Source organism: Emydura macquarii, unplaced genomic scaffold (genome assembly GCF_026122565.2).
Source record: "Emydura macquarii macquarii isolate MOO-44397 ecotype Brisbane River unplaced genomic scaffold, CSIRO-AGI_Emac_v2 contig_306, whole genome shotgun sequence".
Classification (NCBI taxonomy): Eukaryota; Metazoa; Chordata; order Testudines; family Chelidae; genus Emydura; species Emydura macquarii.
The window spans coordinates 1,200,139-1,216,465 of record NW_027130443.1 but is presented as its reverse complement, the minus strand read 5'-3'; the positions used below and the strand labels follow the sequence as shown (position 1 = coordinate 1,216,465).

At 62.4% G+C, this 16,327-nt stretch overlaps 2 protein-coding genes across 2 annotated transcripts; both read left to right on the top strand.

Moving 5' to 3' along the window:
* The first annotated feature begins 1,098 nt into the window (after window positions 1-1,098).
* Window positions 1,099-3,041, top strand: LOC137158609 (stress-associated endoplasmic reticulum protein 1-like). Its single transcript, XM_067556423.1, has 3 exons — window positions 1,099-1,304; window positions 1,520-1,595; window positions 2,698-3,041. The coding sequence occupies exons 1-3, from the start codon at window positions 1,221-1,223 to the stop codon at window positions 2,736-2,738; spliced, it is 201 nt and encodes a 66-aa protein (XP_067412524.1). The 5' UTR covers window positions 1,099-1,220; the 3' UTR covers window positions 2,739-3,041.
* A 765-nt stretch (window positions 3,042-3,806) lies between these two features.
* SRRT (serrate, RNA effector molecule) lies at window positions 3,807-15,570 on the top strand. The gene is made up of 20 exons (XM_067556130.1): window positions 3,807-3,846; window positions 4,334-4,475; window positions 4,915-5,043; window positions 6,363-6,512; window positions 6,600-6,788; window positions 10,257-10,426; window positions 10,798-10,967; window positions 11,186-11,287; window positions 11,454-11,568; window positions 11,770-11,933; window positions 12,065-12,126; window positions 12,292-12,370; window positions 12,916-13,107; window positions 13,389-13,559; window positions 13,691-13,844; window positions 14,105-14,298; window positions 14,392-14,548; window positions 14,792-14,881; window positions 15,122-15,218; window positions 15,305-15,570. Exons 2-20 carry the CDS (start codon window positions 4,357-4,359, stop codon window positions 15,378-15,380), a joined length of 2,580 nt encoding a protein of 859 aa, XP_067412231.1. The 5' UTR covers window positions 3,807-3,846; window positions 4,334-4,356; the 3' UTR covers window positions 15,381-15,570.
* Window positions 15,571-16,327: the final 757 nt, after the last annotated feature.

Genomic DNA, 16,327 nt, shown 5'->3' with positions numbered 1-16,327 from the left:
GCAGGAATGAGGGGCACCAGTGGGGCTGGGGGTGGCAGGGACGTTCCTTCTTCTGTCCCACGCGTCTGTCCAGATGTTCCTCATCTGGCTCCATTTCTAGGCCGCCCGCAGGAGAACTTAATTTACTGCCCACTCCCCTGCCAGAACTGGGGAGAGAACTCAGGCGTCCGGGCTAACAGGCCCCTCCCCCGCTCTACCCATGGCCTGGCTCCCTGCTTCTATTCTCCCTGCAGCCAGGAAACTCCCTTTGTTCTGCGTTTCCGTGGGAGGGGAGCAGGGGTCAGGCCAGGATGTGACACCTCATTTCCCCAGCTGCCCCGGCCCCACCCACCTTGTGGCCCCAGCCCTGCCCTGCCGGGGGCCTGGGCTGGGGAAGTAGCGACTTGGCACCCCCGGCCATCAATGGACCCCAGCTCAACTGGCAGCTGGGCAGGGAAGGAGAGCTCCTGGCTACTCCAGTCCTGGACTAAGCTGTGCCCCACCCCAGAGGTGGCTGCATCTCAGTGCCAGGCCAGGGGTCCCTGTATAACCAGCCGCCCCGCCCCAGAGATGCCCCCAAACAGGCCTTGTCTGTCTGCAGGGGGTGAGTGACAGGGAGCCCGGACGCCTGGGTTCTATGCGCTGGGCTGGGGGTGGGGGAGCTGGCGGGTCATAGCGGGGGGCGGAGCTAGGAGCCGGGACTCCTGGGTTCTCTGGGAGTTATTTTAAAGGGGGGAGGGGATGTTTAGTCCCTTGTGTCTTAATCACATGACACCTGAGAGGCAAGATGGCTGCCCCCAGGTTGCCGTCATTCCTGGGTCACATGACATGAGGCAAAGCGTAGAGGAATCAAGATGGCCGCCCCCAGGAAGGCGTTTGTAACAAGGCTTCCATTGTCCCATGTCACGTGACATTGAAGGGGGTGGGACAATTTGGCTTCAACTTTGCGCATGCGTACGGGAGAGGGTACAAAATGGCTCCTCTCGCCGTCACGTGATCAGCGACCATCAGCGCACGTGATGTGTTGCGTAAGCACAGAAACGCCCCTCGGCAAAGTCGGCTGAGGACCGCATAGAGTCACGCGCGAGCCCCCTCTCGCTGCTCATGCGTGTTAGCGCCACTTCACTTCCGCTTTCGCTACTGGGCGCATGCGCCTTTAAGCTTTCCGCGACTTTTTTCGTTCTCGGAGCGCATGCGCAGTGATTCACGCGGCTAGGCCTAGCTGAGGGACCCGGGGGATCATGTCCGGGGTGCAGCGCATGAAGGTGGCGAACGAGAGACACAGCAAGAGCATCACCCAGCGGGGGGGCCTGCACCGGGCCCCGGTACGGGGGGGCAGGGGGCTGCGGGTCGGGAGTGAGGGGCACCGGCAGGGCTGGGCGGGCGGAAGTGAGGGGCACCGGCGGGGTGTGGGGGGCTGCAGGTCGGGAGTGAGGGGCGGGGCGGGGCGGGGCGGGTCAGGGGCTGCCGGTCGGGAGTGAGGGGCACCGGCGGGGCGGGGGCGGTTTCCCCTCTCCAACGTTGTCTTTGTCCTACCCAGAAAGCCCCCCCAGAGGAGAAAGCCGCCGTGGGGCCGTGGTTGCTGGCCCTCTTCGTGTTCGTGGTTTGTGGCTCAGGTCAGTGGGGCGGGGAGCGTCTGTTAACCGTGGAACCTAATGATGAGACAGAGTCGGAGGTGGCCCGTGGCCCAGCTAATTCTGGCATCCTGGGCCCTTGGACGGTGTTTACCCTGGAGCCTAATGATGGGGCTAGAGGCAGGGGCACCATCCCTATGGTGTATCTACACCGGAGTCTGACAGAGAAGGGAGGGTGTCAATTGCGATGTTCACCCTTGAACCTAATGACTGAGTTTGCTGCGATTCAGCCCCGTGTAACATTAGCCCTGAAATTTAATGCTGGGAGTTTGGGACAGGAGCACACACTGTGTGTGTGTTCATTCTGAGACCTAATGATGGATTGTGCCCAGCCTGTATCTTCCCTTGAATGGGCTGGGGTGAGCAGCAGCTATAGGTTGGTTCCCTGTGTTGATTTTACCCTTAACCCATCAGGAAACTATCAGCAGACGGGTTCTCCGTATACTGCGTTCACTCTGAAACCTAATGACTGTGTTTAGCACTGAGAGAGACCCCATACAGGCATCTAGTCTGCAGCTTAACTAGAATCAGAGACATAAGCTGCTACTGTGTAGGGTGTTTCTCTGTCCTCTAACAGCAGTCGCTTGCCCACGGGCGGTCTCGATTCTGAAGCCTGCTGACAACTAACATGGTTAGCTGGGTGTGTGATGGGTTAACGGCCAATGTGGTGGTGGTGGTGGCGGCTAATGGGGGGGGGGGGGGAAGTGAACTGTCCTAGCAGCATCAGTGACAGAACTGTGCCTTGGGCTGTTGACTCTGAAACCTGTTAATGGGACCAGAGCCCAGCCCTGAATTGTCATTCTCAGAAGCAGTGGGAAGCTCAGCTTGGGATAATGGAGGAGCTTATTCTCAGGCTCCTCCCCCTCCCAAGGCTGGTTGGGTTGGGGGGAGAGGTAGGCCAAGCTCCAGAGGATCCGGAAGAGGGGCTGGAGCCTGGCATGCTCTATGCAGACATGCAGTGGGGTCTTCTGAGTCCTTGGCCAGTGCTTTCCCCATGGACCAGCCTCGGGGGGGGGGGGGATGGTTAACGTCTCCCCCCCCCCAACTCCACTCCAGCCTCACTTTGGTCCCTTGCCCCCCGCAGCTATCTTCCAGATAATCCAGAGCATCCGCCTCGGAGGATGATGGGACACCCTGCTCTCCCTCTGGATCCTCTTCTCAGGGAATTCTGGGATACGTCCTGGACCTCCAGTGACCCTCTGTGATATGTCGCTGCCCCCTCCCCTGCGTCCACTGCCCCCTTCCTTTCGCATCTTTGGATGTGTCCATCTGGGGTGGGGGGGTGTCCCCCCGAGACTGTGTGAAGGCAGCTGGATGTTGAGGGGAGGGGGGGGGTGGAGTTGCCCTTAAATCTGTGATTCTCTCCCCCCATTCACAATATGTCTGGCTGTTTAATGGAATATATTAAATGTTGGGATTTGTAATAAAGCTGCTGCCGCCTCTGTGATTCATATCACACCCCCCCCCCCCCCGCTCTCTAACACCCCCCGCTGAGCCCTGGCTGGAGATGCCTGAGAGGGCCTTTGCCCCCCAGGACCTTGGAGATGGGGGGAGGGGAGGACATTGAGTCAAACCCCCACAGAGCTAGGGAGAGAACCCAGGTGTCCTGGCTCCCAGCCCCCCCCGCTCTAACCACTAGCCCCCACTCCCCTCCCAGATCCGGGGAGAGAACCCAGGAGTCCGACCAGAACTGGAGCCTTTCCTCTCCGCAGGCTAGAGCGTCCCCCTCTGGGGCAGCGCCTGGGTGGGACTGGCCTAGAGTGTCCCGCTTCCCAGGCCATAGAGTCCACCCCGGCTCCCTCTAGAGCGGCTGCCCCTGTACCATCGAGTTCACTTTCTGCCTTAGAGCGCCGCCCCGCCCTAGAGCGTCCCCTCCGACCAGCTCCGCCCCCCCAGCGCTAGAGCGTCGCTCACCTCCCGCACCAGTGTCCCTGCCGCCCCCTCGTCTCCTCTACCATGGAGTCCCCTCGTCCTAGAGCGTCCCTGCCTCCCGCACCATAGATTCCTTCCGTCCTAGAACGTCTTTTTCAAATGTACCAGAGAGCTCTCCCGCGCTAGAGCGCCCCCTCCGACTCGTATAGTCCGCTTCCCTTCCCCCCCCCCCCAGCGCCTCGCCGGAACCGTAGAGTCGCGCGATGCGGCTTCCGGTTTCCGCCCAGACGTCACTTCCGGTTTCATCCGGGGACCGGCGGCGCGCGGAAGCGAGCGGGGCGGAGCCGAGACGCAGCGCGAGGTGAGACTGAGCGAGTCGGAGCGAGGCCGGGCGGGGGTCGGAAGGTGCCAGTGAGGGGCCCGGGGGAGGCTCGGCTTGGGTGGGAGGTCCCAATGGGTTGGGGGGGAGAGGGGCGGAGGTTAGAAGGTCCCAGTGGGGGGTGGGCTGGGGGAGGGGCGGGGTGTAAGGTCCCGGTGGGGGCGGAGGTTGGAAGGCCCCAAGTAGGGTCTCTGGGCTGGGGAAGTTGCCTTCCTTCAGGGGGAGCTGGGGAGCCCGGCTGAGCTCAGGGGGTGGGGGGCAGGGCCGGGTCTTGGCCTCTGTCTTCACGGGGGGGCTCCCAGCTTCTCCAGTCCTGGGTCTCCCCGCAGAAAGGCCCCGTCCCCATCGTCTCCGTGGTGGGCGACGGGGTCCCCCCGTTACAAGCAGCCACCCCTCCCCAGAGCTGGGCGCCGCGCGAAGGGGCATCCCTGTGATAACCCGCTGCCGCCCACCCTTGCCCCGTGCGCAGCTCTCCCCCCGTCCCCCGGTGCCATGGGCGACAGTGACGACGAGTACGACCGCCGGCGCAGGGACAAGTTTCGCAGGGAGAGAAGCGACTACGACCGCTCCCGGGAACGCGATGACCGGCGCCGGGACGACTGGAACGACAGGTGTGGAGCCTGGGGAGTCCAGAGGGTCCAATCCCCGGGGCAAAGGGACACCTCTGTGCAGGAGCCTTGGCCCCCGAGGTGGAGGGATACGTGTGTGGGGTTGATTTGCCCGGGCTGGGGGGGCGCTGTAGAGGGATATATCTGTGGGTGACTTACCCCCTGAGTGGTACGTGTGTGTGTGTGGGGGGGGTGATTTGCTTCTTGGGGGGCAGGAGCGGAGGGATACATCTGTTGGTGACTTGCTCCGGTGTGGCGTAGGCGCTGTGGAGGGATATTTCTCTGCGTGATTTGCCCTGGGATGGGGGGTAAGGTAGAAAACTGAGGGATATCTCTGTGTGGCTGATCCGCCCCATGCTGGACGGAGGGCTATAGTGGGGGTGTCGATGTCCCCCGGCGGAGGAGTGTATCGGGGTGTGATGGGACTGTCTGCCCCCCACAGGGAGTGGGACCGTGGCCGGGAGCGCCGGAGCCGGGGCGAGTACCGGGACTACGACCGCAACCGCCGGGAGCGTTTCTCTCCCCCCCGCCACGAGCTGAGCCCCCCCCAGAAACGCATGCGCCGTGACTGGTGAGTGAACGCTACGTGGGGACCCTGCCCTGGCAGTGGGCCCGTCGAAGATAAATCTGCCAGCACCCGCGCAGGGAACCCCACAGCTGGAGTGGGAGCAAAGGGTCAGGGCCCACAGTAGGTTAGATGGTTACGTATCGGGGGCAGAGAGCGGGCGGGGTTTGGTGCACTGTGGCCCGAGGGAGATGATGAAGCGAAAGAGACCCGGGTGATTCCGGCAAGTGACCCGCACCCCACGGTGCAGAGGAAAGTGAAACTCTCCCCCAGGGTCACTGCCGAGCTGAACTGGGAGACGAATCTTTCCCGCCCCACCGGGGGGCAGTCGCTTGGACGCTGAGTGTGTGAGCAAGAACCGGCGAGCCAAGCTCCTGAGCGAAGGAACGCTTGCTGCCCCCTCGGAGGCCTGGCCCACCCTCTCTGACGTCCCATGGCTGTTCCTGGTGCTTTGGAGGCAGAAAATTTTAAAAGAAAACCTCCCAGAATATGCTTCCTGACCTCTAATGTTGGCTGGCTGAAATCCTGTAGCACGGCCGTTAGGAACATAAAGGGACCCCCAGGGCTATCGGGGCTGCCCCCCCTTCCTCCCCCAGCACAAGCTGCCCTGTCATACAATTGCACTCATAAATTCGAGTGCATAAAATCCTCTTAAGACTAGTTGAGCTGTTTGCCCCCACCACTGGTCCAGGCTGATCCAGAGCCGTGTCCCTCTGAGGGTTAGAAATCGTCTCATTTCCCACGTGAAACTGCGCAGGGCCGGTTTCTCCCCAGCCGCACCCGTACCGCCTTTCACGCCGATTACTCTGCCCTTTCCCTAATGCCTTCATAGAGAGCAGTCAGCGCCCTCCTCCAGGAGACTAAACAAGTGCGATTTGTCTGTCAGACGGGCCTTCCGTCACGTTTGCCCTTTTCCCGGCCACGTCACGTTGCTCCAAATCATGGTATTTTATTTACGTAGGGTTGGGGTTTTTTTTGCAGGCTCAATAACAAAAATAACGGGCAGTTGTCTCTCTTCTTTACTGGCCCGAACCAGAATAGACACGGGTCGGTCTGTTGCTGTTCCGTTTGTTCTTTGGTTGCTTGTCTTTTTAGATTTGCCAGCAAGTCTGCCGCTCTGGAAAGCGACCTTAACGAACACACAAATGCCATGTTTCACAGCAGATTTGCCCAAGTCCCCTGGATGGGCACCCCCCATCACCGCCCCAGAGGCTGTGGCTGCACGAAAAGCCCTTGGTGGCTGCATTTGAGAAACTCTGCAGCCCCCCTCTTGGCCAAACCTTCCTCAAAGTGATTTTGACCCCCCCCCTTTCCTGTCCCTGCAGGGATGAGCACAGCGCTGACCCCTACCACAGCGGGTATGAGATGCCCTACAGCGGGGCAACCGCCGGCCCCACCTACGGGCCCCCCCAGCCCTGGGCGCACCCCGACATGCACGTCATGCAGCAGCACCACCTGCTGCCCATCCAGGCCAGGTAAATAGCCCAGCCCCTGTCTTTACATCCCCCCCTGCCCCGCCTGCTGGCCCCCGTGTGCTGACCCTATCGGCCCCCTCCGAGCAGACTGGGCAACATCGCGGAGGTGGACGTGGGGATGGCGCCGCCGGTCATGAAGAGCTTCAAGGAGTTCCTGCTGTCCCTGGACGACTCGGTGGACGAGACGGAGGCCGTCAAGCGCTACAATGAATACAAGCTGGACTTCCGGCGCCAGCAGATGCAGGACTTCTTCCTGGCGCACAAGGACGAGGAATGGTACGTCCGCCTCGGGGCGCGGTCCCAGTTTCCCCTGTGTGAGTGTGTGCGTGCTGGGGGGGAGGGGCGGTCGCGGGGTTCTGATCCGGTTCAGAGACAGAACTAGACCGACCCAGCAGGTCAGATTGGGCAGGAGTTTTTTGGGCGGTGGCGGGGGGGCGGGGTCTGATTCAGTGCTGGGGGTGTTGAAATTCACAGGCCAGACGTTCCGATCTGATGCAGGGAGGAGGTGGGGGTGCTGCCGCATTGGATCTGTGGTTCTGATCCGATTGGGCAGGGATGGGGGAGTCTGCCAATAAACGGACCGGTGGCTCTGACCCAAGCATGGAGGAGCTTGTCATGTTGCAATACACAGACCAGCGGTTCTGATCCGGTTGGGCAGGCGGTGAGGGGGCAGGCGTGCCGGCGGTTCTGATCCACTGTAGGGATGGTGGGGATGTTGCATACACAGACCAGCGGTTCTGATCCAGTATGGGGGAGTGGGATGTTGCAGTTCACAGACCAGCCATTTTCATCTCAGACAGGGTAGGGGCCCAGTGGTTCCGATCCAGGGTGGCCAGCACCTATACTAGAACGCAGGCTAGTTGGGTCCCTCGCTTCTGCTGTCGCTAGCTCCTTAGCTGTCCCCTAGTCCAAGCTCTGGGGTCGCGACCCTTTCCGAGCGATCTGTGGGGCCAGCCTGTCTCCTGATCCCGTGGAGCTTTCCTTCGGATCTCGCCCGTCCCACGGGGCTCCGGCCAGCCCCTCCTGCGCTAAAAAACACGACTCGCAGGGTGGGGCGGGGGGCGCAGGCCCCTGCATCGTGCCCCAGGGGAATCTTGGTGTGCAGGGACAGAAAGGAATTGTGAGATGAGATGGGTCATCCCGGCAGTCCGGTCGTGGGTGGAGCTCAGTGTTGGGGGGCGCAGGGGAGAGGTCCCCGCACCCCGCTCTTTCCTGGCCCGTGGTCCCAGCTGTCGCTTGCTCAGCGGCGCTGTTGGCGAGGTGCTTTTGCCACGCTCCTGAGCGGGCGTTGGGGTCATGGACGCGTTCTGGAGGAGCGGGGCAAGCGCTGAGAGCCTGCTTGGCCCGAAGCTTCTGATGGGCAGCCCCCCCTCCCTCCCTCGCCTCGGTTTCCCCCTCTGTAAAACAGGAATGGTTTCTTGCATACGTTGTGGTAGCGGCTAGAGACCTGGTCCAAGAGTGGAGGGGGACCCCTGGCAGAGATTGACAGGGCCCCTCCACTGATACCTGGGCCCCCCCTTGTCCCGGGCACCAGCAAGCAACAGTCCCTGTCCCAAAGTGTCCAGTCTAGACAGGAAGGAGGGGAAACTGAGGCACAAAGTGATATGATTTGCCCAAGGTCACGTATCTGAGATGGATATAGAACTCTGACATCCTGACTCCTAGCCACTAGAGAACACTACCTCTCCCCCCCCCCCAGCTCTAACCACTAGCCCTCACTCCCTTCCCAGACCTGGGAGAGAATCCAGAGTCCTGGCTCCCAGCCCCCATTGCTCTAACCACTAGCCCCCACTCCCTTCCCAGACCTGGGAGAGAACCCAGGAGTCCTGGCTCCCAGCCCTCCCCTGCTCTAACCCACTAGGCCCCGCTCCCCTCTCAGAGCCAGGGCATAAGCCATCGTGCCTCAGTTTCCCCTGTCGACAAATCAGGGGTACCGAGACCCCCGTGGTGAGCGTAGGACCATTGCCTGTGCGGTGGCTCTTGGGTGAGGTTCTTGGCCGCTGCGTGAGGTTCTTAGACGCGCTCTGACAGGCAGCTCTTCATTTTAACGGCCGTCTCTTCCGTTTTTTTTTAATTATTATTTTTTTGTGGTGTGTGTGTGGATGCTAATTGTTAATTGACCCTTTTCTCCCCTCCTCCCAAGTGCCAGAACCAAGAGAATTCAAAGTCAGAAGTCACTTTTGCCGTCCGCCTGGAGAATCTAGCTCTCTTGATTTTTTTTTTGGTTTTTTCGTTCCCGCTTCTCTCTCGCGCGTCTTTTTTTTTTTAGTTAGATAGCTAGGGTTGGAGCACTGAGCACAATGCAGTGCGTAGCTGAACGTACAGTGGTCAGGAAGCAGACAGCCAGCTGCAAAAAACCACCCGACCCGGGATTTTTTTTTGTTGTTTTCGGTTAAACAAACCGCCCGGCGAGAGAGAGCGCGCAAGTGTCCTCACTGGGTAGCCAAAATAAAGCACCCGTGTTTAAAACCACCGAAGGAATTTCTCGGGGCTCCCGTCGGAAGGCTGGAGTTGATCCTAAGTGTATGTATGACACGTGTTCTGTCTTATTCAATCGGAGCTCAAGTCTTTAAACACATATATACCTCAAAACATCAAAGATTTTCCTTTCCTCCTCCCCTGAGGTAGAAACCGGTCTCTCGATTTACCCCCCTACCTGCCCGCCAGCGACGGTCCCTTGAAAATCCATTGCCCACTGGCTCGAAAACAAGTGGACGTTTAAATCCTGGCCCGGGATCTTGGTTTCTTTTGGGGGAAATTTAGGTGTCTGACTCCCACGGGCATCCAGGGGAGTTAGGCACCTGACTAGCATCAAACTCTGGTGTCATGGTAGCATTTGGAGCTCCCCGCCCCCGTTGGGATCGGGCACCGAATTGAAGACGTTGGGCTCTCCGGGTGGAAGGGTTGTGTGCTAGCTAGGGGTTAGCTAGTGAGGGACCCTGCCCCAAAGACCTTGTCCTCTAGCGAGCCGAAGGTGAGGGGACACCTAGGGGAGTAGGAGTGGTGCTAAGGACAGAACCTGGGTCCCAATCTTCCAGCTGGGGGGATCTGCCCCTGTTCCACCCCACAGAACTCCGGCCGACTGATGCCAGCTGGGATCCGGCCCCGTTGGTTCCCATGGGGTGGTGGCCAGCAGACCCCAGCTGGGCGTCTGTTGCTGTCTGTATCCTGACGGCGCCACGGTTTTGTCAGAGCCCAGCCAGCACTGTCTGAACAGCCCCCAGGGAGGGAAAACGACACCCCTGGGGAGAACCCAGGAGTTCTGGCTCCCTGCTCTAACCCACTACACCCCATCCCCGAGCTGGGGATTGAACCCAGGCATCCTAGCCCTCAATCTATCCCCCAACCCGCTGTTGGCTGGTTGGCCTCTTGCAGTTTAGCCAGGATCCGAGCACCCGATTTCAGCGTCGTCCACCAGGCGCTTTGCTCCCTTTCCCTGCCCAACTTTAGTCTCCGGTGGTTGGTAGCGAGCGTCAAAAAAAAACCCGATGTGGCAAAATCCTTTTTTCCTCACCAGTGTCCATCTTGAATCGTCAGTAAATAAGATCGGGGCGGGGAGGGGGGCTCCTCCCCGCTTCCCCCACCCCGCCATCTTTTTATGATGCCTCCCCTCGCTTTCCAACGCAACATGCATGCGTGAATCCTTTAGCGGCCTGGGCGGAGCGTCCCCCCCCATCCCCCTGCCCCAGACCCGTTCTGATGATCTCTCCCCGTCTGCCTTTTCCCTTCCCTCCCGGCTCAAAGGTTCCGCTCCAAGTACCACCCGGACGAAGCGGGGAAGAGGAAGCAGGAGGCCCACAGCGCCCTGCAGAACCGGCTCAGCGTCTTCCTCTACCTCATGGACAACGGCTGGTTCGAGAGCCTGCTGCTGGATATCGACAAAGCTAACGCCATCGTCAAGATGCTGGATGCCGGTACTGGTGGGGGGCGGGTTGAAGGGCAGCTGCTTTTTTCCTGGAAACCCCCACCCATTGGTGCCAAAGATCATGGCTGTCTTGGGGCGCTGGGGGCTGGAAGCTCTCCGTCGGTTCCCAAAATCCTGGCTGTTTTGGCACCCTCTGACCTTTGAATCCAACCACCTGTGCCTCTACCGCGGGAGCTGAAGGGAGATCCTCCCCTGCGCCAGCAGTAGTAGCTCTTTTATCCCCTGTTTCTGTTCATGTCTGCACGAGGGAGCCGCTTTTTCCTTGTGTACGGTCGCGCCGGGGGTCCGGCCGTGTCGCCTGGAACCCCGGATTGTAGGGCAGCTGCCCCTCGCCAACCTTTTCTCTCCCACGCCCCACAGCTGTCATCAAGATGGAGGGAGGCACGGAGAACGACCTGAAGATCCTGGATCAGGAGGAAGAGGAAGAGCGGCAGGATAAGGCCGAGCTGGGGAAGAAAGAGGAGAGCCGCCTGTCCGATGCAGACCGCAAGGGCTCGGACAAAGAAGACAAGAAGGAGGAAAACAAAAAGGTCAGGGCAGCCAGCAAAGGGTTAAATCCGGGTTCAGATTCCGGCTCGACTTTGCCGTGCCTCAGTTTCTCCATCGGGCCTACTCGCCCAGGGGCCAGGGTGATGGGTGCTGGTCTGAAGGACCCGGGTAGAGGTCTGTTATCATGGGGGGGCAGCTGGGGTCGCTTGGGGTGGGGGTCCAGAGTTGCTGACGGGTGCCCCCTGTCTCTCCTCCCCAGGCTGACGGTGATGAACCAGTTGAGGATAAAGCGAAGAAATCCTTAGAGGAGGAAGAAGAGAAGCCAGGGAAGGAGGAAGAAGTGGAGAAAGAAACCAAAAAGGTGGGGCCTGGAGTCCCACCCCCTCCCTGCCCAGGCTCCTCCCCCTTCTGACTGGCCCCGCCCATTCCCCTGTGCTCCTCCCCCTTCTAACTGGCCCTGCCCCTTCCTGATTAGTCCTGCCCCGCCAGTCCCTCTGCTCACCGGGCGCCCCCTTTTCCGCTCTCAGGTCAGCAAGAAGCGCAAGCGGAAGCGCAGCGGAGACGACAGCTACGACGAGGGCAGCGTCTCGGAGTCGGAGACGGAGTCGGAGAGTGGCCAGGCCGAGGACGAGGACAAGGAGGGTAAATGGCAAGCGCGGGGCCGTTCCCCTCTGGGAGGTGCCAGGGCGGGGACTGGCCAGCTTGAGGGACGTGGGGAAGGGGCACAGGGCCTGCCCCTTCTAAGGGGTGTCGGCTCCCACTCGGCCCCATGGGAGGCGGGGGCAGGGAGCAGGACCCGCGGCCAGCCCCACCCTCCCTCACTCTCTGGTGTGCCGGATGCAGAGGAGAAGCGCAAGGAAGAGAAGAAGCCTAAGGAGGAAGAGGAGGAAGCGGCGGCGAAGGCCAAGGAGAAGGAAGGGGAGTGCAAGCCCCGCCCCCTGCACAAGACCTGTTCCCTCTTCATGCGCAACATCGCCCCGAACATCTCCCAGGCTGAGATCGTGGCGGTGAGCAAGGGGGGAGCGGACCCGGCGGCCCCTAACCGGGGCGTGCCCAAGGGGTCTCCATCCTGCTGCCACGCCCTGGGGTCTGGCCCCCTTCCTGATGCCCCCTGTCTCTCTCCCCCTTCCCCCCACAGCTCTGCAAGCGCTACCCCGGCTTCATGCGAGTGGCCCTGTCCGACCCCCAGCCCGAGAGGAGGTGAGTGGCGTCCCTGGGCAGGACGTCCGAGCGGTGGGATGGGGCTGACGCGAGCCGTGCCTGTGGGGCTGGGCTGGCTGGGAGCCAGGCAGTGGCAGGGGGCACCGGTTGGCACAGCTAGAACCGGGCACGCCCCGGGCGCTAACAGTGCCTGTCCGCTTCCAGGTTTTTCCGCAGGGGCTGGGTCACTTTCGACCGCAGCGTCAACATCAAGGAGATCTGCTGGAGCCTGCAGAACATCCGGGTAAGCACGCCGGGCCTGCTGGGGGGAGGAGGGGTCTTTCCACAAGCACCCACGGCCCTGCCCCCAATCTCAGCGACATCTCCGGGGGGCGCTGTCCCTGGCAGTCAGGGCTGGTCCCAATGCCCCAGGGTGGCAGCTCACCGGGCGCTCCCCTGGTGTCCAAGCAACCGATCCCTGTGCAAATGGCCGCTCCGCCCCAGAGGTGGCTGCATCTCAGCACCGGGCGAGGGATCCCTGTATAACCGCCGCTCCGCCCCAGAGGTGGCTGCATCTCAGCAACGGGCGAGGCATCCCTGTATAACCGGCCGCTCCGCCCCAGAGGTGGCTGCATCTCAGCACCGGGCGAGGGATCCCTGTATAACCGTCGCTCCGCCCCAGAGGTAGCTGCATCTCAGCACCGGGCGAGGGATCCCTGTATAACCGGCCGCTCCGCCCCAGAGGTGGCTGCATCTCAGCACCGGGCGAGGGATCCCTGTATAACCGGCTGCTCTGCCCCAGAGGTGGCCGCTTCTTGCTCAGCTCGGGTCTCTTCCCCCCTCCCCCAGCTGCGGGAGTGCGAGCTGAGCCCTGGGGTGAACCGCGACCTGACCCGCCGCGTCCGCAACGTCAACGGCATCACGCAGCACAAGCCCATCGTGCGCAACGACATCAAGCTGGCCGCCAAGCTCATCCACGCCTTGGATGACCGCACCCAGCTGTGGGGGGCGGGGCAGCCCCGCGAGGCCTCCCAGGTTTCGGTCAGTACCTGGGGGGGGGCCCCTTTGCTCTGGGGGAGGCCCTGCCCTGCCCCCCCCCATCCCAGAATCCTTCGCGGTGTTGTGCCTGAGCAAACAACCCATCTGAGGCTGGCCACCCTCCCGGGACTGGGGGGACCAGGTCCAGCCCCCTGGGATCAGGCCATGGGTCCCCTCACCCCCCCCCGCCATTCCCAGACTACAGCAAAGGCTTCTGGGAGGCTCCGCTGCAAAGGATTGTGGGCCGGGTGTCCCCTCACGCTCCCCTGTCATCCCCCCCCCAGAGCTTGCCCTCCCAGAACCCCATCCTGAAGAACATCACAGACTACCTGATCGAGGAGGTGAGCGCCGAGGAAGAGGAGCTGCTGGGCAAGAGCGGGGAGGCGGCCGACGAGCCCCCCAAGGAGGGGAACCCGGCCGAGGTCAGCGTGGAGAGGGACGAGAAACTCATCAAGGTGAGAGGGAGGCGGGAGGGGCCCGGCTGGCTCAGGGGGGCAGGGAACGGGGCGGGGGGCCGTTCCCCCTCTAGGGGACACTGGCTCTGGCGCAGGGATGACCCCCGTGTGTCCCCCTCCTCCCCCTCCAGGTGCTGGACAAGCTGCTGCTGTACTTGCGCATTGTGCACTCGGTGGATTATTACAACACCTCGGAGTATCTGAACGAGGACGAGATGCCGAACCGCTGCGGGATCATCCACGTGCGGGGGCCCATGCCCCCCAACCGCGTCAGCCACGGGGAAGGTACCGCCGGATGCCTGGCTTCTCTGTCCTGCCGGGCTCTGCGTGGGGAGGGCAAGGGGTCTGGTGGGTTGGAGCCGCGGGGCTGGGAGTCAGGACGCCTGGATTCTCTGCCCGACTCTGGGGAGGGGGAGAGTGGGGGCTAGTGGTCAGAGAGGGGTGGCCGGCAGCCAGGACACCTGGCTTCTCTGGAGGCAGCGGGTGTGGCGGGGCGGGGCGCAGCGGGGCAGCCGGCAGCCAGCACACCCGGACTCTCCCCGCAGTGGCCGAGTGGCAGAAGACCCTGGAGGAGAAGCTGGCGCCGCTCTGCACCGTGCGCGAGTCGCTGTCGGAGGAGGAGGCGCAGAAGATGGGCCGCAAGGACCCGGAGCAGGAGGTGGAGAAGTTCGTCACGGCCAATACCCAGGAGCTGGGCAAGGACAAGTGGCTCTGCCCACTCAGCGGCAAGAAATTCAAGGTGGGGGAGTTCCGGGGGGGGGGGCTGGATGGGGCGGGGGGGAGGGGATCTGGGGGGGACCCCTGGCCTGACACCCTCTCTGCCTCCCTGCAGGGCCCCGAGTTCGTGCGCAAGCACATCTTCAACAAGCACGCCGAGAAGATCGAGGAGGTGAAGAAAGAGGTTTCCTTCTTCAACAACTTCCTCATGGACGCCAAGCGGCCGGCCCTGCCCGAGCTCAAACCCAGCCAGCCCCCCGTGCCGGGCCAGGGTAGGTAGCGCCCCCCGGGGGGAGCGGGGAGGTGTCACGCCCGGCCCTGTCCTCCTGGGGCCACAGCTCGCCTGGCAGGGGCACCCCGGGGGGGAACCAGTGAGTTAGAGCGGGGGGGGTGGAGCCCGGACGCCTGGGTTCTCTCCCCGGCTCTGGGAGGGGAGGGGATGTTAGGGGTTAGAGCAGGGGGGGCTGGGACACCAGTCTTAAGCCTCTGCCCTTCCTTTCTTCCCCCCGTTACAGGTCTCACCCCTGGGCTGCCGTACCCGCACCAGGCACCCCAGGGGCTAATGCCCTACGGACAGCCTCGCCCGCCCATCATGGGATATGGTGGTAAGTTGGGGGGGCTCCATGGGGGGGTGCTCTCCCCTCACAGTCGGTGCAGGCCCCTAATGCAGCAGCAACCTGGGGATTTAGGGTTGGCCGAGGGGTCCCCGTGTAACCAGCTGCCCTGCCCCAGAGGTGGCCGCATCTCAGTGCTGTGCGAGGGGTCCCCGGATAACCAGCCTCTAAATACAAGATCATGCTTGGTTTACTTCTCTGCTAACATGCGTCTGTCCGTCCCTCCCGCAGGCGGCCCCCCCTACCCTCCTGCCCCCTACGCTGCTGGCCGGGGTAACTACGACACCTTCCGGGGGCAGGGGGGCTACCTCAACAAACCGCGGAACAGGTAGGTGGGGACGGGGGAAGCCGCCGCCGAGCGGATGTGGGGCTGGACGGGCCCGCGGCGTTCACCCCCTCTCTCTCCCCCCCCAGGATGGTTCGGGGTGACCCTCGCGCCATCGTCGAGTACAGAGACCTGGACGCCCCTGAAGACGTGGATTTCTTCTGAATCAGACACCCCGCCCCTTGTTTTAAGCCCCTCCCTCTTCCCCACACCCTGCCCCAACCTGGGGTTTTTTTATACCAGTCTCCCTCCCCTGCCGGCTGTTTTCCTTTTGTACATTTCACCATGTAGATCCCAATTCGATTTCAATAAAGGTGTAAACACAAGCTGGCCAACCCGCGTCGCTCACATTGGAGCAGGGGGGGTGTTGTTCTGTACCGGGGGGGGAGGGGAGCAATTTGCACCCCACTTTGCCTATTGGCTGTGTAGTTCACTGACACGCCAAGTCGGCCGTCACTAGGGACCAGAGTGAACGACAAGTGGCTTTATCGCCACTTCCTTGGGCCACAGCCAGCGGGAGGCACCGCAGCGCACCCCTCCCTGGCAAATCCTGCCCTGCAAGCGCCAGCGCCCCACCCGCCTGCCCCCTCCTCGGCTTTCAGCTCCCCAGGCATCGCCTCTTGCGGGGGGAGACCGTGTCTCAGCCCCTTTGGCCCGGAGGGTGCCCAGCCCGCCCTGTTCCTCACTGGTGGTTGGGGGGAGGCCGTGCAGCAGCTCACAGACCGTTCTCCTGGTGGAGAGCCCAGCCCGGCTCTCAATGAGTGGCCCCCCTCCAGCCCCCTCTGCCTGAGAACTGCTGCCCCCGGCTTTCTCCTTCGAGCCGGCTAACGGCGCCGCGGTTCCCCCGCCGCTCTGCAGGGCCCGCCACCTCTTTCAGGTGAAACCGAGAGGAAAAACCAGCTTGAAAACAACGCCCCACGCAGGCGGGCCCCCCACGTCTCCCCTGCGCTCTGGCTATTCATACCCCCTCCTCGCGGTCACGAGTTCGTCGGGGCTGTGGCGCTGAGGCAGCCCCCAGACCCCATGATCAGTTCCCTTTTCCTGCTGCTGTGCTGGGGTGTTTCCAGAGACCAGGGGGTCTCATAAAGCAAGGGGGGGGGAGAAAATACCGC